The following is a 22,500-nucleotide window of genomic DNA, read 5'->3' as shown; positions in this document are numbered from 1 at the left end:
TGTCTTGGGCATCTTTTTTGGCCATTAAAGGTGTTCAGCCTAGGTGAAGCTTTAAGTGTGGTGTTTGTAGTCCTTTTCCCTTTTCCAGAGCCTGTAAGTCTGAGTCTTTCTTTGCACCCTTATTTATACAGAGGTACTGTCTCTTCTGTTTTAGCTGAGTGAGCATCTCTGCTTGACATGTCTGGAATGAATAAGAGGTGGATATTGGCTTTCTGTTTTACAAAAGTAGTTTTAAGTCTCTAACTGAAATGAGCAAAATGGGCATGTGATAATCTGAAAATGTACTAGCATAGCTAAAAGGAGTCTGATTTAAAAAAAAAAAAAAAAAAAAAAACATACAAGCCAAGTAATAGTGGGACTTGTTCATCCTAAGCTTACAGATTCTGTGGTACAGTCATCCTTTACCATAGTAGTCTTGTCATTGAATGTCTGTCAGTAATAATGGCATGAGTATAAAGCTGCATGGGGAAAGTATCCGTGTGCATCTCTGGGAGTACTCCCAACGTCTGAGATTTCAGTGGGCTTTATCACCTGTGTTTTCTTTCCACTTGCAAAAGGCATACTCACTGGGAGGATGTTCTGGCAACCAACAGTCTGCTGCATAAGGGTCGAAAAATAAATGTACAATTTCCTTGCTCAGAGAGTCTTAAAGCAAATAATTCACAGTCCTGTAATTTTTAGTGAATGTACAGAGGAAGTGGCTGCAAAAGGCCAAGCCAAAAAAACATTATGAAGGTGAGTGTTTTGTTGAAAAAGGTCCCTTTGCCAAAAAGGCTATATCAGTATTGGTTCCCAGAAGGCTGTTTTGTTAAGAAATTACAAATGCTAATCTAGTGCGATACAGGAACATCACTGTTGCACAGTATTGTATCTTGATTTTATTACATATTTCAGTTTGACCATAGTCATTCAGTTATTGACGTAAACTGTCACTTGTTAGAAAACATTAATGCTGGTGGGAGCAGCAGAAAACTGGACCCCAGTATAATTTAAAAATTGCATGTGTGACTGTCACTGTAATCTACAAAAATGTGTAGAGGAGGCAGACCCCTTCTTAAAACCACCAAGCATGTTTTTTATTTAATAAACAAAATATATAAGCGCTTTCATCTCAATATTCCAAAATTACAGAGACTTCATCAGATGCACATTTTAAAACAGCCTGGCTTGTTTTAAACCCTGTAAGGATGACATCATATCCTGAAACAGACTTTAAAAAGTTTAAAGCAACAGTATGTCCTAAAACAGTCAGCAGCAGTATTTGAGTTCAAAAATATATTGTATATAATTGATGTTTTAAAAAATTTAAACAATATAATAAAACCAATCCATTTAATATAATATAATTAAATATAGCATTCTATTACCCCAGTAAATGTGCTAATAAAAGATAAACAAATAATTGTAAAACAGTAAAAATGAAAGGTAAATGAACAGCTTCCAGTAGGAATTGAACCCAGAACCTTCTACGTATGAAGCAAGTGCAATAGCCACTACACTATTACCTTCACATACCCTATTACTACAAGTTCAATGTCTTTTATAAGGGCTTTTAATTTTTTAAAAGGCTACTAATAGGTTGTCATTCAGTCCTGGCCAGTACATGGAATTCAGTCTCAACTGCCATGCAAGTTCCAATTTTTCTAATAGGTAGGGCCATCCCCCCCCCCCACACACAAATTCTAGGTACCACACAATCCGATTATAATGAACTTAAATTCATGTTGTGGAAATCCTGTAGTATGTCTCGCTAAGGCATTATCTTCCAAGCCATCTCGTATGTGTCGAAGATGTTCACTAATTCTGATTTTAAATTTTCTTTCAGTTTTGCCCACGTAAAAACATGGGCAGGAAACGCTAATAGCACAATAAACGACCCTCTGTGTAGAACATGTAAATTTGCCTTTAACCCAGATGTTTGTTCCTTTAATCTCCACACCTTTGTCCGTTTTAATAATGTTGATACAAAATTTACACCTACCACATCTGTGCATAAACCCTTTATACTGCTCACCTTTGTGTCTCGAATATGTTTTTGAAACAATGTCCTTTCTTGTATACACAAATGGGAGCCTCTCCTAAAATGTCCCTCATAACTTTGTCATTCCTAATAAACTCCCATTTTTTTGTCAAAATATTCTTTATGTAATTTGCTTTCCTATTAAATGTTAAAAACTATTCTCGTAGGACTTAGGTGTAGCTGATACACGTGTTGTAGTTTCGCTGTTATTAATGGTGTTTAATTCTGTAGTTGTAAACAGACATTTTCTAATGTTTGTAACTACATTAGTGTTTTTCATGTTTAAAATAGAGCAAAATGCCCAGACCCTTCTCTTACTGTCCACTTCATTAGCATTTTGGTCTATTAATGAACTTGGGTAACCTCTCTTGAGAAACATTTGATAAGTTGTCTGTTTCGCCTTCATTCTTGCTTGTTGGGTTCAGAGCCGATCCTCTGCTCCGACTCTGCCATCTTCAATAGCTCGAGAGCCGTTTACTTGCTCAAGGCTACCCCATATCCCATGATGCTTGGTGCTAGTTACTCAGATCTCATTTGCCGCTTCAGACTGCGAGGCTGTCTTACTGGCTCAGGCTCGTATACTTTATTGTATTTTTCTCTTTTTTACTAGAATTTAACCTTTATAGTTCTTAGTTGTACTATTCCCCTAGCTATATTCTCTAAATAGCATCTATCCCTCCTGTTTTTTTTTCTTAAACTAGTTTTACTTATTTTTTTCCCCACCCCTCCCCCTCCCGTCCCTTTCACGGTAGCCGTTTAAATTAGAGGCTAACCCTTTTTTTTTGTCTGTTTCTAGTTTTTAAAAAAAAAAAAAAAAACATTTTTAGGTAGTGTCTGTAGTAGTAGACTTTACTTAGTTTGTGTGTTAGCTGTATAGTTTGTATTGTTTCATTAGTTATACCTGCTAACTTGTATTGTGTGTGTGTGTGTGTGTGTGTGTGTGTGTGTGTGTGTGTGTGTGTGTGTGTGTGTGTGTGTGTGTGTGTGTGTGTGTGTGTGTGTGTGTGTGTGTGTGGTAACATGTCCAAGGATACTAAAGTGTCCGGATTCAAGAAGTGTGACTCATGCTGTCAGAAGATGTCTCTGACAGATGGTCACACTTCTTGTGTCTATTGTCTGGGCGCGGTGCACCTGCAGGACTCTTATTCGGTCTGTCACGCTTTCAGCCGAAGAGTCCTGCAGGAGCGCAAAAATAAGTTAATCCTTCGGGGTTTGCTCAGCCTGTGAAATCCTCCAAGCCACCCAAGTCTTCAGCTCCCAGTTCTGAGCTGTCGCTGGGTGAAACTCCACCATCCACCTCGCCGAAACCGATGTGCCTCTCTCCCAATCGGCTCCAGCATGTACTTCGGAGCTGTCAGGAGTCTAAAGAGATCTAGGTCTCCCTCCTTGGAGTCGATACGCTCAGCTCCATGGTCACCTCTGCTCCATTCGGAGCGCAGTCATAGGTCCTCTCACTCCTCTTGGTCCTCTAGACTTTCAGATCAGGACTTGGAGAGAGTGGTCAGAAGGCTGCTGAAATCACAGGCCCTAGCGAGAATGTTGTCCAGCCCCCCTCATCAGGTGTCTGCGTCCACTTCTGCAGATATTCCTCCTCCCAACTCCTCTAGAGCACTGAGCCGGAGTTCATTGGGGTTAGAGTCGTGGAACAGTCAGCTCGGATACCTTCTCCTTCGGTTCAGTCGTCTGCTCCGATCCCTTCCATGGCACCGTCCTTGGAGGGATCTGGGCGCCGGGACACTCTTGTCTGCTCCAAGGGGGCGAGTGGCATCGGACCCTTGTCTGACCCCGTTCTCCCCCTCGGAGCTTCGGCGTAGGTGAGCTCTGTTCCTACATTGGCTTCAGAGCAGTCTCCCTTGGTGCGGAGGGGGATTCTGGTTTCTTCTGAACTGGAGTCTTCTCTGCGTCTGGGCGGGGGCACCTTCAAGGTCATGAGGAGTGTACTGGCCCCTGAATCAGTCCCACTGTCAACCCCATTGGCTACTCCCCCTATGGTGCCTGCCTCTGCCCCTCCTCCAGACCCCAAGCGTGGGAACCAGCACTCCAGGGCACGCCTTTGGGTGTTTCTTCCTCTTCCGAGGCCTCCCCTGATCACTCAGAGGAGCCACCTCGTAAGAGTAAGTGCAAGAGGAAGCACATGGACTCCCCTGAGTCTTTCGCATCAGATACTGACTTAGATTCGGAAAGGTCCCCGAGATCCCCCTCTGAAGAGGTCTCCTTTTCAGACATTTTGGAAATGCTTGGGCAGAGGGGGAACTGGAATACCCTAGCCCCTTCCGAGGATGTCTGTATTCCTGGACGCGTTTGGTTCCCGACCTTCCACCTCCTGGGTGTCTCTGCCTTTGACCCACTTATGTCTGTGGTGGCTCAGAAGGCGTGGTCAGCTCCAGACACAGTGGAACCAACTCCTAGGAGACCTGCTAATTTTATAACTGCACCTCAGGACAAACAGTTTTTGACTAAGGGCGTACCTGTTGATGCCATGGTGGTAGCAGCAGCCACAAAGGAGTTGGCAGAAACTTCATCTGTCCATCCCCCTAACAAGGAGTCTAGGACTATGGACAGATATGGGAAGCAAAATGTTTGCTTCAGCGACCTTCTCCATAAGGTCTCTGAATTATTTGTGCCATTTCACCCGCCTTCAGAGGGATCTCCTTAGAGATTGGAGATACCCTCCAAGATCCATCAGCTGAGGGGGCTCAAGCTAAGGTGGCCTCCCAGCTGGCGACTCTGAATTCAGTTGTTAACTCCATGAGGCTCATTTCTTATGCAGCCGATGGTGCGAGTAGAGCCGCAGGCACAGGCGTTGCCCTTGGGAGTCACGCATGGATGCTGCTATGTAATTTTGTGGAGCCCTTCAGAACGTCTTTCACCAGTACCCCCTTTGATGGTTCCGCTCTCTTCGGATCACAGGTGAAGGACACCCTAACCAGGTGTGAACAGGAAGGCAAGACTCTCTCTGCTGTGGGAGTCCATTTTTCCACTCCTAGACCATACTCCAAGGGTCAGAAGAGTGGAAAGATGTGGTCCCGGAAATCCCAGGGAGCCTTGCCTGACGCACGTGGTGAGTTCCCCTCCAGGGGCAGAGGAAGGAACAATAACGGACGCCGCCCTCATGGCAGACTGGGTCTGCAGAACCAGGGCAGCAGAGAATCCTTCTCTGAGAAGTCCTTTCAGCATCCCTGAAGGGTTGCCCGGCTGCCCACCTCTGGAGGCAGTCTGAGGAAGGCTTTCACTGTACCCCAAAGCCTGGCAAGATCTAACTGAAGACAAGTGGGTACAGTCTATCATTAACCGGAGGTTACAGAATTCCCTTTGCTCAACCCCCGTTACTGTCAAACAAGTCCCTTCCAGGAGCTGCTACACAAGAGTCATCCTGGAAGTCCCGGCAGACCAGCTCTGATCCGGAACTTACTCTAGGTTCTTTTTGGTACCAAAAAAGACTGGGGACTGGAGACCCATTCTGGATCTCAGCAGATTAAACAGATCTGTACAAAGAACAAAGTTTCGGATGGTCACGCTACAGTCCATTCTACCCTTCCTGGGTAAGGACAATTGGATGTGCTCTATAGATCTTCAGGATGCATACTACCACATCAAAATGGACAGGTGCTCCAGAAGATTCCTTCGCTTCCAGCTGGGAGCTAGTAATCAGTTCAGAGCTCTGCCCTTGGTCTCACTACAGCCCCCAAGGGTGTTCACCAAATGCATGGCACTGGTTACGGCTCACCTGAGACGTCAGGGATTCCAGGTGTTTCCATATCTAGACGACTGGCTCCTCACTGCTACCACCAGGCATAGCCTCCTACAAGCCAGAGACTACACTGTCAAAACTTGCTCCACGCTAGGCATCACTATAAATTTCAAAAAATCTCCATTGTTTTCCTGTCAGCATATCACTTACATAGGCGCAAAGTTAAATACAAGGAACATGTTTGCGAGTCTCCCACCAGACAATCATTAATTCGCCAGCAAGTGCAGATTTTATTAACATGCAACAGGATTAAAGTCAGGTTCGTCCTTCAAACACTGGGTTCCATGGCATCAGCAATTCTTCTTGTTTCCCTATCCCGCTTTCAAATGAGAATTCTCCAGTGGCTCCTATTCACACACTGGTCCTTCAACAGCTTCCCATGTCTTACAAGATTATGATCACAGAAGCATGCAAGAAACGCCTCGCTTGGTGGATGATCTCCCCATCAGTGTCCCAGTGCAGATCATTTGTGCTACCCCCTCCAGTCGCCACAGTGACCACGGATGCTTCCCTGATAGGGTGGGGCGTCATTATCAGGGCAGGACAGTCCAAGGCACCTGACAACCTCACGAGTACCATTTGCATATAAATGTTTTGGAGATGAGAGCCGTGCTTTTAGCGTTGCAAGCCCTTCAGGACTCTCTCCCTCTCGGGACAATTGCAGTTCAAACAGACAATGTCAGTGGTGTGGTACATCAACAAGCAGGGCGGAACCAGGTCCTACCCTCTGTCGAGAAGCAGTCGGACTTTAGCAATGGGCGATCTCCTCCCAACGTTTTCTGATCGCAACGCCCATCCCTGGGAGGTCCAACACCTTAGCAGATAGGCTCAGCAGAGCAATTCTCATGCCTCACGAGTGGTGTCTGAATCAGATAATTGCGGAACAGATATTTCGCAAATGGGGGCAACCTTGCTGCGACCTATTCGCCACACCCTTCAGCAGCAAGTGCAGCAATTTCTTCTCCCTTCTTCCACTTCCTGGCCACTCCCCCAGAGATGCTGTAGTCCACGATTGGCCTCGGGGACTTCTTTATGCTTTCCCTCAGTTTCCCCTAATACCCAAACTCGTACAGAGAGCAACTGTGTTGGGTTGCAGAATGATCCTCATTGCCCCTTACTGGCCTCGACAGATATGGTTCCCATTCCTGCATAATTACCTTGTCGTGCAGCCTTGGATTCTGGATCTTATTCCAGATCTACTGATTCATCAATCGGGCAGACTGCATCGATCCCTTCAAATGCTCCAGCTCACAGCTTGGTTGCTCCACTTCCAACCTTAGCCAGGCTTAATATTCCATCCTCTGTACGTGAAATTATCTCTTCACACAAATCCACAACTAGGAAGACTTATGCTAGCAAGTGGAAACTTTTTTTCTTGCTGGGCAGTGGCTAGGGATATAGACTCCTTTTCAGCCCCTGTCCACAAGATTTTGGAATTTTTAACGGAACTCTTTCATTCTGGTTCCGCTTCTGCTACAGTCAGGGTTCAGTTAGCTGCCGTTTCGAATTTTCACATTGGGTTGTCTTCTAACAACATTGTCTCAAGCTGTGTAAAGGCTTCCTCAAAGGAACCACTCTGCTTAGGCCCCCAGTGAGAGACCCTCACCTCCATGGGATCTAAATTTGGTACTAGCTTCCCTAATCTTGCCACCTTTTGAACCTGCAGTATCTTGCTCCATTAAGTTTTTATCCTGGAAGACTCTTTATGGTAGCCATTACTTCTGCCAGACGTGTTTCGGAGCTTCAGGCTCTGTATATTTGTAGTTTTTCATAATGATAGGGTCGCTCTAAGGACCAATTCTTCCTTCCTTCCGTTCTTCTTTCCTAAGGTCTGTCAAAATAATTTAAATCAATCCGTAGACCTTCCTGTGTTCTTTCCTAATCACACCAATAAGGCAGAATGTAAATTGCACCAGTTGGATGTTCACAGACAACTGCATTTTTATTTGCATAGGACAAAGGACATAGGACGTCGGACCAACTCTTCCTTTCCTATGCTGAGGGCAGACAGGGCCTTCCAGTCTCAAAGGTAACATTGTCTAGGTGGTTGTCTCACATTATTTCATTCATTTACCAGCTGAGAAACAAAGAATTATCTATCAAACCAAAAGGCCACTCTACTAGGGCATTGGCCACCTCGGTGGCCTTCCAATCTAGGTTGCCCATGGAATCTGTCTGTGCAGCTGCTACGTGGGCTAACCCACATACTTTCATTTCTAATTATAAACTAGACATTACTTCCAGAAACAGAGCTGATTTTGGTTCCACTGTTCTGAAGAGTCTGTTCCAATGAGCCACCCGATATGGTAGGTGCTAGGGACGCTGTCCCAACCAGCAAGAATGAAGGCGAGAGAGACAACTTAAAAACATAAACAAGTTATGTAACATTCCATGTTAGTTTTCTTCTCGCCTTCTTTCTTGCATCCCACCCTCCATCCCCCTATCCTAGTGGATCAAGAGGAGCTCCCCTTTTCAGATTTCATTGGCTGAATCTTCTCTGGTTGTCCTTTTCTGCTTAGATAGCTTCACATTTAGGCCCAAGGGGCTACTAGGGCAGAAATCTTCCTTAGTTATGTCTGGAATAGCTTTTTCAAATGAGATCTGGGTAACTAGCGCCAGGCATCATGGGATATGGGATAGCCTTGCGCCAGAAAACAGCTCTCGCTATTGAAGATGGCCGAGTCGGAGCAGAGGATGGGTTCCGAACCCAACCAGCGAGAAAGGAGGCGAGAAGACAACTAACATGGAACGTTATGGTAGGTGTATAACTTCTTTTTTCAGCAAATTACACTCCTCAATGTACGTCTCCCATACAGTTATCATACCGGCAGCATGGATAAACTGCCCGTTTTTGCTTGAATGTAAAAAAAAAAAAAACTATTTGGAGTATGTATTTTTTACGGAAAATCTTTGCTAGAAACTTGTTCGCAACATCATCCTTCGTTAAAAGGACGTCCAAGTATGCTATACTCGTGTCGTTTATTGAATACGTGAATTTTAGAAAACTAGTTGTGTTAATATATTCCAGGAAAGCATTCAATGTATCTCTAGGTCCTTTCCACAATATAAACATGTCGTCCAAATAACGCATGTATGACTTACAAAATTGAAAATATTCAGATGTCTTTAAATATTGTTTTTCCCACTCAAGCATGACAATATTGGTATATAGGCCCCCACAAGTGGAGCCCATTGCCACTCCCTCTTTCTGAAGAAAATATTGTCCTTCAAATAATATGAAGTTGTTCCTTTAATATTAAATCCAGCATCTGTTCAAAAAGGTTAACCCTATCCTGTGCTAGATCTTTAGAATGGAGATATTCACAAAACCACTGTAAACCAATGTCCTGTGGTATCGCACTGTACAGGTTAACCACATCAATAGTGACCAACAGGTATTCTTTACTATAACTGATGTCATTAATTTTCCTTAGAACATCCCACGAATCTACACAGACACTAGGCTCATCCCATACAAGTTTACTTAATTCCTTGTCCAAATACTTTCCAAGGGGTAGGTAATAGAGCCTCTGGCATCAACAATAGGCCGCATAGGTGGTTGGTACATACCCTTGTGTATTTTTGGAATACCAAAAATACATGGGATAGTGGGAAAATCTACCGTGAGGTAGTGCAACTCATTAATAGTGATTAAACCATCAATAAACATGTCTTGGATGAAACTTTTAATTCTCCTGTAAGATACATTCTTTTCATTCAAGGAGCTCAGAGTATGTGTCAGTGTTCAAGATCTCATGCATCTTATTACTATAATCCACTTTATTCATAATTACTACCCCCTCCCCCCACCCTTGTCTGGTTTCATTATTCTCACTCCATTGTTATGGAGCAAGAATTCAAGCTCAAAATTCTCTTCCAAATTCAAGTTCATATGTATCCTTTTCCCATTCCAGACTTTTTTGTGCAACTCTCTTAGATCGAGTTCACACACCCTTTCATAAAAAATTAAGGTGGGGTGTAGTGGTGGATTATATGTGCTGAAATCCTGAAAGGGTCACTAACTAACTGATTAAATTGGAATGTTCTGTTTGATAAAATTTAATTTCCTGATATAAAGCTTTAAGTCCATTAATGTATGGACTAAATCAAAAGATCCATCAGAAACAAAAGTAAATCCTTTTGCAAAAATGTCACACACAGTTTCATTCACAATCAAGTCTGAAACATTGTACACTTTGATATAATTCTCTGAGTTGTTACATAATTTTAATAGTGGTAAGGCATAATGCCCCCCCTCCATTGTTCTCCGATATTAATGTCACTATCTCCCTCTCCACAACATGAATTATTATATTGGATTGCGTGGTACCTAGAATTCATGGGGGGGATGTGGCCCTACCTATTAGAAAAATTGGAACTTGCATGGCAGTTGAGACTGAATTCCATGTACTGGCCAGGACTGAATGACAACCTGTCTGTTAGCCTTTTAAAATTAAAAGCCCTTATAAGACACTGAACTTGTAGTAATAGGATATGTGAAGATAATAGTGTAGTGGTTATTACACTTGCTTCATACGTAGAAGGTTCTGGGTTCAATTCCTAGTGGAAGCTGCTCATTTACCTTTCATTATTTTTGCTGTTTTACAATTTTGTTTATTTTTTATTAGCACATTTACTGGAGTAATATGCTATATTTAATTATATTATATTAAATGGATTGGTTTTATTATATTTAATTTTTTTTAAATATCCATGATATATAATATATTTTTGAACTTGAATACTGCTGCTATCTGACTTTGTTTTAGGACATACTGTTGCTTTAAACTTTTTAAAGTCTGTTTCAGGATATGATGTCAACCTTACAGGGTTTAAAACAAGCTGGGCTGTTTTAAAATTTGTATCTGATGAAGTCTCTGTAATTTTGGAATATTGAGATGAAAGCGCTTATATATTTTATTGTTTGTGAAATAAAAACCGTGCTTGGTGGTTTTAAGAAGTCTACCTCCTCTACACTCCATTTTTGTGGATTTTTTCGTTGAATTGGTTTTGAATTCTATCACTGTAATCTGTTTGATCTAGTGTGACTGAACATTGCCTGATAGTGATTTGTCTGTAAAAGCAGCCCTTCATCTTGGTTAAGCTTTCTGTCCCACCAAGGCTTGGAAGTACTGAAATGGCGAAGGCTTGTCATATTAAACTTGCCACAAGAAACAAATTTTGAAAAGCCATATCTGCAGGTGTGAGACTGCTTTCTTGTTTACTCCCTAAACACACCTCCCCTTAGAGGCTTACACTCATTCCCAAACAAACTTAGGATGCTTTACTTCTGCTTTTGTCTTCTGGGACTGTTTTTTGTTTTTTCAAACCCATGTCTACAGTTTGGATAGATTTGCACAAGTAGACCAGTAGTTAGTGTCTAACCTTGCCTGCATCTTTCCTTCTCTGTAGCTACATAAACCAGTTCAGGGCTGCTTTGAAGTACGAGATTATCCCACGAACATCAGATAAAAGGCAAGATATTGCCTAGATGACCGTAGTAATTGTAGGCCAGAGCATTCTGGCAGTGATTGAGTAACAAAGTATGCCTTCTGGAAGTGGAAAGAAACACTAAAGGTAGTAAAGCCCAGGGTGCTGAGATTGTGTGGCTATAGAACTTTGGTGTAACTTATGTGAGGAGGATAAATTTTGTGAATAGCAATACCTGACACACTTGTAATATTAATTTCTTTCCCTTTTTCCCCCCTCAGATTATCTACATTGCTTGTTCCTATGCCACTGTGTATTTGATTTATGTAAAATTCAAAGCAACTTATGATGGAAACCATGACACATTCCGGGCTGAATTTTTGGTTGTTCCAGTAGGAGGGCTTGCTTTCCTAGTGAATCACGATTTCTCCCCATTAGAGGTTGGTCGGTCTTGTTTTCTAATTATGGTTATGTTTTGAAGTTTTCTTATGTAATAAATATGTGATAAGTGCCACAGTTAGTGTTCTGTCATCCAACCCCCAAATGGGTGGAAATGCATGCCGATATGTATCAAAGGAAGGGGTGTAATTGATTTTATTGGCACTTTTTCCAGTTATTACAAGCACTGTCTGTCCACTGAGATGAAATTTCAGAAGTGAACAAACTTAAGGTGCCATTTTACAGTGTAAGAAATTTAATATTGTGGTTACAAATGCTTCACAGTGAAGATTAGAAAAATGAGGTATACATTTTTCGTGTGGTGGGGCACATTACATCCAAGGCAGCTGAGTGTTTACATGTGGTTGGTAGTGTTAACTATTCTGGGCAATGTGAGTGCTCTAAACTCAAACTTGTGTGAAGCCATTATCTGTACATACATTTAAATTGTGTCTGCTGTCTTCTGTAACATTTCTGTCCTACTGTTAGATGCTTATAACTAGCCTTTGTACAGTAGAATGGCAAATAGCAGTACAGGATAAAACCATCCATGTGGAATCAAGCTTGCAAAATTCTGATGAAAGCCTGCTAAAAGTTAATTCTGATGAAAGCCTGCTAAAAGTTTAGAATTAGGGTGAGTACCCCTTTAGGCTCTTGGTGCACCTTCTTAAAAGCATGTTTTTTTTCTCAAAACTCTAGAAAAATGACTCGTTCCAGAATCGAGGAAGGTAGGTGCTCCAAAAGGACTTGGGCAAGATAATGCAAGTTGAATTCTTCAGGTGGCTTAAGCCATGTCCTCTAAATACCTGACAGCTGCTCACTGAAAGACCTGAACTGCCTAGCATGGTGATACAGATGAGCAGAACTCTGTCGGTGCACAACTGACCACAACAGGCACAGAATAGGCTTAATGTGACTTGTTCTAGGAGTGTCAAGTCTGAAGGAGCCCAGCGTACCTTTTGCGGAGGAAATAAACAGTTGAAATCAGTGGAGAAGGTAAAAGAGTATTTTGGCGACTAGTAATGTGCACCATATTTGCTTTGGTCTTGCCCAGATCATTTTAAGCATTTGTCCAAACAGTGTTGTAAGGCTGAGTAGTAATCTGGCACAACTTCCAAAGAGAATAAGAGGGGTAGTTGAATTATTAGTATGTTAATAAGTACGTCCTGTAGTAACATACACGGTAAATCAAAACAGAGCCCTGGCACACTAGTCCAGCAAGTCTGGGCCTAAGGAAATTTAAAACAAGAAGCTGCACGCAGCAGTAAGAGGCAAGCTAGTCGGACTGCACTAGATAATTCTGTGCACTTTCAGGTGCATGACAAGAATCCAGAGTTCACAAAAGGAAAGTTTGAGGCCACACCTGTCCGACTGCCCAGTTGGACTCTGAATTGACCCGCAGAGGTCTCAGAACCACCTACAGACTACCACTACCACATCTGAGGCTTGCCCATTCAAAATTACTGAATTGTAAGAAGGGGGAACCCAATTTTAATTTTCCAAAGGTATACTGCAGATCCTTGTTGAGCAGTGTGTGAATTTCCTCTGTTCCTCAGGGGTCAGACACTTGGCAGTTAAGTGGACAGCACACCTAGAAAAAAAAACTTTCCTTCCCACAGACATCCAGAGAAACGGGAGTAATTGGATTTTTCACAGGATCTGTTTAAGGCATGGCACTCTGGCCACCATCTTTTGCAGGGTCTGCTGCTACTACTGTTTTCCTTTCACTCCTCAGACTCTTCTGAAGAGGATGAACCAGTCTCAGATTTATGGTAGCAACTAAGTCCCTTTTGCCAGACTACTTATGAGGAAGATCACTAGTACCTGAAATTCACCTGTGCCGAAAACTCTCATTCCCTGGAAACACTGGTTCCCCTTCTGCCTTTCCTAAAGAAGGAAATGCTGTGCAGTAGGTAAACCCAGATCTTCCATCAAACTGCAGAGACAACGGGATCTGCACAAAGACTCCTTAGATATATGGGGAGCATGGTCAGGCAACCTGAAAGTTCAGTAGAAATCGAAGACCAGATATTAGTCTGAAGGAGGCGATTGCACTAATACAGACCCTGCAGATTTTCTGCAATTAGAAACCAGGTCCACCAAGTCTTCACTGACATCACAACAGTTGTGTTGCATCCTACCAGTTGTGCAGACTGGCTCTTTTGGCATTGGAGCAGGCCACAGAAGCAAAACACTCCCTCCTAGCGATTTTACATTCCCTTACAGAACACATTTCTTGGCAGACACCCCACAAATGGATGCCAAGCAGGGGAGTTATTCTAGAACTAGTCCACAAATGTAGGGGGGTGCCTTATTTAGAATTTTTACCCCATCAATTGTTTACCATATTTTTGCTCCAGGACCTACTATTCTCATGTGTGGAAAATTTATGCAGTGCCTTCCCTTTGGAAAGGGAGGTTCTTGTAAAGAGACAGAAGGAATACTACATTGGCAAAGGCAGCGCGGATTCTTTTTTTTCCTAGCCAAGGACCATCACCAGAAGTTTCTCTCCACAGTGGACTTAATCACATAAGATGAAGCAGCGGGTCCCTCTAAGCTTGTCAGCCCTCAGCCTGACAGTTTGGATGGTAGTATTCTGATCCATTTTAACCAGCAATTTAGAAAAACAATTGCTACCAGAAAATCTTGCATGGCAAAATGGAAAAGATTTACTGTATGGCATCCGAATAAATATTGGGACCCACTTCAGGCTAAATCACACGTTGGTCCTCTCATTTGTGTAAGTTGTTGCAGTGTGCCTAGCATACTTATTTTTATAAGGCTCACATTTAGATTCATAGACAAGCTGGCATACTTTTTGGACTTGGCTTTCTGAACCTTGCCTTTTCAGTTGCAGCTTTATCTGCTGTGGTGGCTTACTGATAGAGATTTAGCCCCGTCATTGACCGACCTCCCCAACTTTTTCTATTTGTGTGTGTGTTTGTTTTTTTTTTTTTTGGTCCCTCCGTTTGGCTTTTAAGTTTTGGTGCATGAGAATTGGTCAGATTATCTTTTTTTTTTTTTTTTTTCATATGAAGTGTCCTCACTAGTGGTTGGACCCTAACCTGAGTTGCATGATCAGAAGCTAGGCACACTTGGGTTGTCTAAATGCTCCATCACTGCACATGTGAGCCCTAAAATGTGTGAATGTTAGCCTGGCATGTAATTCGTTGAGAATAACAAATTCATAAATTCATAGGCCCCATGGGGGTTTAAGTGTAAAACTGACTAATACAAAGTTTGTCCAAAGGATTGGGAAGAACAGAAACAACTTCCAGGTTATAACATGATTTGGGTAATTTTGCTTTTTGGGACAGTTTCAGCTTTGAACAATGTTTTATTCCTTATGGCAGATTTGAGCGACTTTCTCAGGAGGCTTGGACTTGGTTTGTTTGCTTTAAGAGAATATTTATTGAATTTGTTTGCTTTAACTCTAGGCTAACCCAGTTTAATTACGCATGGCCTGTTTTGAAGGTAGACCCAGTGTAGCATTTGGACTGGAGAATTTTTGATGGAAGATGCAGGGAAATTCCTTGTATGTTTCACTGTGCCTTAAATCTTTAGCTCCCACCAACTAAAGTAGGCACTCCATTTATTGCCTCACTTGAGGGCTGCTGTTTAGGATTGCAGCTTCCTCCTTTATGTTGCACTACTACAATGTCCATATTGAAACATGAATTCAAGCACCTGGTGAGGATAAAACTGACAGCATTCTGATTTTTCCAACATCAAAGGCAGATATGCTGCCTGCTGAGCTCTGTATGGCTGTGTTTGATTTTTTAGTTGCTGAATTTGATGGCGTTTTCATTCTTCAACATGTGGGTACTGGATCCATTTTGGCCACATACACTATACTTCAGATCCCACTCTTTGAGTTCTTCCCTCTCTTCATAATGCCCCAGTCAGCCAACAATATCTCTGATCTCATTTGCCACCATCTCACACATACATGGATCCCCCTCTGAGCATTTTTTTTTTTTCATAAGTGGTTATCCTCTTACAATTTTTCTACTCTACCTGTATCTGCTCCCTCTTTTATCCTTTCTAGTACATGACTGATACTTTAGAAGGTGTTTTTTACCATTGTTCATAACCTGCTTTCCCTAGAAAATTTCTGTAAGGGTCTTTAAATATGGCAGAAAAAGATAAGCAAAGTGCACTACCTGTGGGCATAACATTTCCAGTTCACAAGGAGTGCATCTGCTGCCTCTGAGCAATATCCCTCAACACTAGCTGCTCTGTTTGTGCTGCATTTAATTCAGGAGAAAAAGATAAGCAAAGTGCACTACCTGTGGGCATAACATTTCCAGTTCACAAGGAGTGCATCTGCTGCCTCGGAGCAATATCCCTCAACACTAGCTGCTCTGTTTGTGCTGCATTTAATTCAGGAGATCTAAGTGACAGGTGCATGGTTAGTTCTTAAAGGTTTGCTAACTCCTTCCTCCTCTTCAGTCTCTCAAACCCCCTGGCAAATCTGTAAAATTCTCTTTAGAACCCGTAAGAGATCCCCCACCCAAAGTATGCTACTTAGATTCCGTTATCGGAGCCACCTCGAGGGGGGGGGGGGAGAATCCAGCGAACTTCAGATCAGATTTCATCAGATCTTAACTCCTGATCGAATGCAATTCCGTCAAACTTCTTTAATCCACTCACCCAGGTTTACAATCACACCAGTGTCTCCTTGAATGCATTCTCCTTTTCAGGGGACACCAAGGAGAGAATCCTAAACAGTCAACCACCTCGTCCATTAGGTCCTCCAGAAGTATGTCAGAAGCCGACATGGATAGGATGATGAAATTCCTGAGCTCCTGTTCAGATGGGGTGTTCTTCGCTATGTCTCCTATCTGACCCTTGTGCCTCTCATCCACTTCCCATGTTGTGATATCTCCTCCTTTGATCTATCCACTGGTTTTAGAGCCCTTGAGTCTGGGAGCTTTTGTTGGATCCAAAAATTACTAGGTCTTTGACTGTTTGATTGGGATGAGTATCTGAGTTGAAGCAGCAATACCAGATCTGGAGTGTTAGGATCTACTGTGTTCTCAGTTGTTCATGCCCCTTGGAGCCTTTGCATTGGGCAGCTTGGGTCCAACTCCTTTCACTTGGCACAGATCTGGGCTAGGTCGGACCTTGGACAGCTTCGATGTTTCTGGGTCCAGTGCAGCTAGCAATGACTTCTCCCTGTCAGTCAGCCTTCGAGGTAGTGGAGAGGGCTTTGTCGACCTAAGGGATTTATGACCATTCCATCCTTGGATCCTACATCCCTTCCCCTTTAGGTCTAAGCCCATCAGGCCTACTCCACAGACAGCTGGTACCTTCTATCATCCATACAGTCCCAATCGAACTTCTTTCTGAATACCTCTCCAGACCATCTTGCTGAAGACAGTCCCTGAAAGTGTGCAAAAGGAGATGAGATTCCATAGGGGAACCTATGCACCAAGGATACAGACTTCCATAGGGGAACCTATGCACCAAAGATACAGACTTCCGCTAAAGGGAAGAGTCCTCAGATCTTCACTGGATGAAGTCTCATTCGGAAACATCCTGAAGTTCAAAAAAGTGGATGATCTTCAGACTCACTTCCTCTTGGTCAGTTTTCTGGGAGCTTTTGGTTACAGCCCGTCTGTGTTGTGGGGTGACTCTCCTGGTGGACTAGCTTCTTTATTTCCATCTCCCACCAGGCATGGAAGGAACTTTCAAAAACCATTTCTGGAACACCTAGACAATTTTGGCATCCCTGAAGGACACCTCAGTGGAGCAAACCCTGTTGATGCTATGGTTGTTCCCACAGTTGCAAAAAAGAGCTAGTAGAGCAGAGTTCCTCAGTTCATCCCTCTGAGTCCAGGGTGTTGGGACAAGTTTAGAAAGCCTTTATTTACTTCAGCAACCTTTGCCTTGAAATACCTGAATTATTTTGTGCACCTCACAAGTTTACAGAGGGATTTGACTGAGAAACTCTTCAAACCGTTTGGAGTCCATGCCTGTAGAGGACGAGAGGTTCTCTTTAAATTTGGTCATTCTTGTCCATTTCCAATGTGTCCATGAGGTTATCCCATGCTGCAGAGAATACCTCCTGGGCAGCTGGTTCAGGCTGTTCTGCTGTCCCTACTCTAGGCCAGTAATCAAGGAGACTCTATCTTCACCACTGACTCTGGTGAAGGATGGTCAGCGGTAAGAGCAAAGATGGATTCGCACAGTATTTTTATTTTTTTATTTTTTTATTTTTTTTTATTTTTTTTTTTTTTTATTTTTTTTTTTTTAGATGCAGCTCCATGCACCAAGCACAGTTTCCCTTAAGAGCACACAGGGAGCAGTCTCCAGATTTGGGGCCGGATTCTTACTCTCTGGGCCTACCCAAACCTCCACACTAACCACCTGGGAGCTCTGTCCCTGTTTCCAGTAGATGATACAGAGATGTTGAGTTTTATACACACCCATCCACCTGGGAAAAGCTGACAAGCTCTGCCCATACTCAGGGGTAATCAGGCTGCCACCAGTCTGCTTTTAAGGCCTCTTACAAAGGGTACCTAATTATGCTATGTACAGAGCAGCAAGTCTTTTTTTTTTTTTTCAGGAGTGGCTACAGTGTCACCAAAATAAGCGTACTCTAAAGGTGTTAAAATTCTCTAAAGGGAACGGCCGCAATAAAACGTATTAAAATGTTTAATACAAGAGTATTAAATGCAATAAGTTTCGACCACAGATTAAAAAAAAAAAAGTTTGATAGTTTCTCACAGTTGAAGAAAACAATACTAAACCATTCTCACCAGATGTCCTTGTCTAACTAGAGAATTATTGTTCCCTCACTACTCCCTAAAGCAAGGCAAGCTGATGTGTGCTGAGTCTTACCACAGCAGAAGCCAGATGTCTGTCTCGCTTATCTCTAGTGAATCACTGAATCTCACTTGCTGACTGTGTGAGATGTCTCCTGTCATACCTTTTCTGTCGGATTCTATGCTGCTATGAGGGTTAAAGAGTTAAGTTGGTTAGAGGATGACATCCCCTCTAGTTACCTGACTGGGGCCACATACTTCACACAGCTTTGCTAAGATCTGTGGTAGCATCTGAAAGCTATAACCATTTCAAACTTTCCACCCATGTTCTTTGTGTTTCACTGTTGCAGTCATTACATTTGGGTAATCTGCTGGCAGGTTGCCCTCAGTCGGCCTGAATAACAGTCTTGGGTCAGACTGTTGCTGTCTCTTCTTCCATGACGTTGGGGGTATAAAACATGCAGCCGACACCATTTTATTCAGTCTTTCTTGCTGCGTGGTGCCCAAAACAGAAGCAGTTCGCAAGTGCCGGTCAGCCAACTCCTGAAATGTTTGCATTCAGTTTCAGAACCAAAGTCTTCAATTAAAGCTAAGTACCCCTGTGGGGAAACTTTTTTTTGCTCCTTACCGATGTCAATAAAAGTTAATTGCATTACTTGTGGGAAGCAAATGCCTCCTAAGGATTTTCCTTTGTACTGTATTCCTTGCCTAGGCCCAGATCATAACTTGCTGTCTGTTTTGTGCTAGATTTAACCAATGCACTATTAAGTGTCTGTATATTTTTGTTTCTAAATATTTTTGATCAAGATTTAATTACCCTGAAATGTCGTCTGTTAGTCCAACCACCGGAGTTAACAAAAAACGTAAAGAAAGACAAGCTAGGTCCAAAACCGACGATGGAACTTGTAAGGCTGTCGCCGGTTCGCTGGTACTCTGAGGTGCTTTCGCGCAGACCCTGATACCTGCTACTTTTGAGTCACAGGCCATACCTGCTACTTTTGAGTCACAGGCCTCTACAGAGACCCATGCGAAGTCCGGTATGCCACAAGATTCTGAGTATTGGACCTGCAGATGTCTCTCCCTTGGATGGGTCTGAAGCCGCTGAGCAGGCACCGGCTTCTGAGGGCGTTTTCAGGCCTCAACATTTTTACATAAAACGGACGCCAGCTTCAAAAACAAGATCAAAAACATCTGTGTCTAAAAAAAACCGCATGAGCCACGTGCTCAAGGCCTATGCCTAAAAAAACAGATTAACAGAATGGCTGAGGACTTAATTACCTTGATCAGGGGTTCCCACCCTCCCCCTGCTAAGAGGCCTAGGCAAGGTACTGATTATGAATAGTCAGAACAGGTTTCCATTTCTTCAGATTCCTCTTCTGATAAGGAATTGTCTATTCCACCCTATGAGGATTCTGATGCAGAAGAATCCATCCCATCTGCATCTCCTCCTGAGGATTACTCTTTTGGAGAATCCTTGCATACTTTAAGGGAACATTTTCACTGGGAGAGTCAGGATTTCTCTGAATCAAAAAAGAGGCTTAGGGATTTCCTTCTTATTTCTCAGTATAGGCCTTTGGCAATACCTCCTGTATTAGACATTGTTGATGTGTTTTCGAATCTAGCATGGCTCCTGATTCCCTGTCTCCGGCTCCTAGTAAGCCAGACAGCTATTACAGGGTTCCTGACTCCCACAAGTTTCTATTCAAAACTTGACTATCTCACAGGGTCCCAAAGGTGTGAAGGCCTCTACAGCCAAAAATCCTACCCCCTCTAATAGAGATTCCAGGGCGCTGGATAGATGGGTAATAAGGTTTATATGTCTGCAACCTTTGCAATTGGGGCCTTAAACTGCCAGTTTCATATGCTTAAATATTAACAGCATGTTTTGGGCTTATTGAAACGGAAAATGTCGATTTTCTGATTGTGTGGAAAACAAAGAATTACAGGAGTTGTTGCATTCAGTAGAACAGGTTGGAAAGCATACTTGGCAATGTGGTTTTGATTCCTTGGAGGCCGCTTGCAGGGTTGCAGTTACTGATCTGTAATTAGAAGGCATGCCTGGAGCACAATCTGCCTGATCATGTTAAAGTTAAATTGTTAGATGCCCCCTTGCAGCATGATACTCTGGTAATAAGGCAGAAGAGGTTTTAAAGAAAACGGAAGACAAAGCTAAATCTATGCAAACTGTAAAAGATTTCTTACAAGTGCAGCCACCCAGGTTCAGTAGGCACTAGCCTACTAAAAATTGGTCCTTTCCTGTGTCCAACAGAGCCACTCAAGGCAAATCCAGGCGTGTGTGTGTGTGTGTATGTGTGTGTGTGTATGTGTGTGTGTGTGTATCTGTGTGTGTGTGTATCTGTGTGTGTGTATCTGTGTGTGTGTGTATCTGTGTGTGTGTGTATCTGTGTGTGTGTATCTGTGTGTGTGTATCTGTGTGTGTGTGTATCTGTGTGTGTGTGTATCTGTGTGTGTGTGTCTGTGTGTGTGTATCTGTGTGTGTGTGTCTGTGTGTGTGTATCTGTGTGTGTGTATCTGTGTGTGTGTGTCTGTGTGTGTGTCTGTGTGTGTGTCTGTGTGTGTGTCTGTGTGTGTGTCTGTGTGTGTGTGTCTGTGTGTGTGTGTCTGTGTGTGTGTCTGTCTGTGTGTGTGTGTCTGTCTGTGTGTGTCTGTCTGTGTGTGTGTCTGTGTGTGTCTGTGTCTGTGTGTCTGTGTGTCTGTGTGTGTGTGTGTGTGTGTCTGTGTGTGTGTCTGTCTGTGTGTGTGTGTCTGTCTGTGTGTGTCTGTCTGTCTGTGTGTGTCTGTCTGTCTGTGTGTGTCTGTCTGTCTGTGTGTGTCTGTCTGTCTGTGTGTGTCTGTCTGTCTGTGTGTGTCTGTCTGTGTGTGTGTGTGTGTCTGTCTGTCTGTGTGTGTGTGTGTGTCTGTCTGTCTGTGTGTGTCTGTCTGTCTGTGTCTGTCTGTCTGTGTGTGTGTGTGTCTGTGTGTGTGTTAATACTAGGCTAAGCCTAGCCAGTGTGTGTGTGTGGCTGGGATTTTATTCCAGAGTGAAGGGAGCCTCTGGGTTATGAATCTGTCCCTCCAGCATGTCCTATCCCTCCAGCATGTCCTATTTATTTCAGTGCAGAGGTTCAAGTCCCTCGAGCGCGTAGCTCGATGGGATTTGGATTTTCTGAGGTGCAGCATGTCCACTAATTCCGGGTTGGACATGGCTTTATACGTCAGGCACAGATCGCCTCTGAGCAGGTGGTATGCCACTGAGTAGAGCTGGAGCTTCTTTAACCGGGCAGCATACGGCATCTGTTTGAGCCCCTTGATCCTCTTGGTGAGGTACTTTTGGGGTCTTTCCAGTTGCTGCAGGTGTCTGGTAAGGTACATCCCAAAATGGGCATTGCACTCAATTATGGGCCTGATGAGGGATGAGTAAAGAGGCACGATGACCTCCCTGATCTAGATGCGAATCCCTTCATGATTAGGTGGGCTATATAAAATGTTTTTCTAACCACTTTGGCCACGTGGTTGTCAAATGAGAGATTGCTATCAACTTGGGTCCCCAGGTCCCTAATTACTACTTCTGTACTTAATGGATTACCACCTATGTGGTAATTTGTAGACACTGTTTATGCCAAAGGGATGACTATACACTTTTTGGCGTTTAGCTTGAGGCCATGGCTCTGGCACCAGTTGTCTGTTTCTATGAGGCCCTTTTGGAGGATGCTTGTCTCTGCTGGAGAGTCTGTTATGGCGCCCAGTTTGCAGTCATCTGCAAACTTGGTCAGCCACAGTCCTTCCATGTTGGCCTGTACCTCCGAGAAATATATACCGAACAAGAGAGGTCTCAAGACTGAGCCTTGTGGGACGCCACTTGTAACTGGTTTGGAGTCTGACATGGCTCCAGCTATTCTAACCATGTGGGTTCTGTCCTTGAGCCAGTTTGCAACCCATCTAGTGACATAGGGGTTTATATTTAAGCTGGTGAACTTAAACCTTTTTTTAATGGCCAGGGGGGGGTATTGGGGATTTTGGGAAAGGCTTTTAAACCAAAAGGTCCCGGGTTTTTTTGGCTGTTTTTTTTGGACCACTTACTTTCATTTGGT

General features: G+C 43.2%; 1 protein-coding gene across 1 annotated transcript in view; it reads left to right on the top strand.

The window, feature by feature from the left end:
- Positions 1 to 22,500, top strand: part of KDELR2 (KDEL endoplasmic reticulum protein retention receptor 2) — a 207,449-nt gene that overhangs the window by 88,459 nt on the left and 96,490 nt on the right. Inside the window, exon 3 of the mRNA XM_044089615.1 lies at positions 11,483 to 11,641. Coding sequence (XP_043945550.1) covers positions 11,483 to 11,641 — 159 coding nt within the window. The remainder of the gene's footprint in view (positions 1 to 11,482; positions 11,642 to 22,500) is intronic.

Source organism: Protopterus annectens, chromosome 12.part0, assembly GCF_019279795.1.
Source record: "Protopterus annectens isolate FY-2018-M chromosome 12.part0, PAN1.0, whole genome shotgun sequence".
Lineage (NCBI taxonomy): Eukaryota > Metazoa > Chordata > Ceratodontiformes > Protopteridae > Protopterus > Protopterus annectens.
This window is presented reverse-complemented; position numbering and strand designations above follow the sequence as displayed.